The sequence below is a fragment of the Crocuta crocuta genome, unplaced genomic scaffold, assembly GCF_008692635.1.
Source record: "Crocuta crocuta isolate KB4526 unplaced genomic scaffold, BGI_CrCroc_1.0 scaffold334, whole genome shotgun sequence".
Classification (NCBI taxonomy): Eukaryota; Metazoa; Chordata; class Mammalia; order Carnivora; family Hyaenidae; genus Crocuta; species Crocuta crocuta.
In genome coordinates this window covers 5,520,395-5,520,969 of record NW_027533260.1, presented here as the reverse complement: position 1 = coordinate 5,520,969, position 575 = coordinate 5,520,395, and the positions used below count along the sequence as shown (strand labels likewise).

The 575-nt window shown below is 66.4% G+C and overlaps 1 protein-coding gene across 1 annotated transcript in view; it reads left to right on the top strand.

Moving 5' to 3' along the window:
- The window catches only part of BCL3 (BCL3 transcription coactivator), a gene marked incomplete at its 5' end in the record, with an annotated part of 10,468 nt that overhangs the window by 8,370 nt on the left and 1,523 nt on the right, over positions 1-575 (top strand). Inside the window, one exon of the mRNA XM_077747221.1 lies at positions 142-219. Coding sequence (XP_077603347.1) covers positions 142-219 — 78 coding nt within the window. The remainder of the gene's footprint in view (positions 1-141; positions 220-575) is intronic.

The following is a 575-nucleotide window of genomic DNA, read 5'->3' as shown; positions in this document are numbered from 1 at the left end:
GGAGGCGGCGCGAGTGGGGGTGGGGGTGGGGCTTGAAGTATCTAACGGGATTGAGATGTCAGAGCAAGCGGCTGGGATACTGGCCGCTGGCGGATTGGGCAGAACTTGGAGACCCTCAGAGACCGTCCCTCCGTTCTGCAGGACATTAAAAGCGGCCGCTCCCCACTCATCCATGCAGTGGAAAACAACAGCCTGAGCATGGTGCAGCTGCTGCTGCAGGTGGGTACTGCCCTTGCCCTTGGCCTCTCGCCCGCCCTCTCCTCCCGCACCAGCCCCGCCGTCGCCCCGCGTCGCTGGCATCGGCCCTGCCTTCCGGCTCTGGCTCCCTCTCGTGCTCCGCTTCGCGCGCTGCCTCTCCCTTCTAGGCGTCGACATGTCGACCTTATGACTTCACCCTTCCAAGGCTGTCCTCTGGTCCCGGACCTTCACCCTTTCCTCGCGCGCCCCCAAAGGAGCCGGCCCGGCGCGCGGCGGCCTTGCACACCCTGCCTTCCGGCTCCGGCCCTTTCCCCTTGCGGTCGTCCCGCCCCGCCAGGACTCTGGACTCTTCCTTTCCCTGACTCCGCCCCTACTTC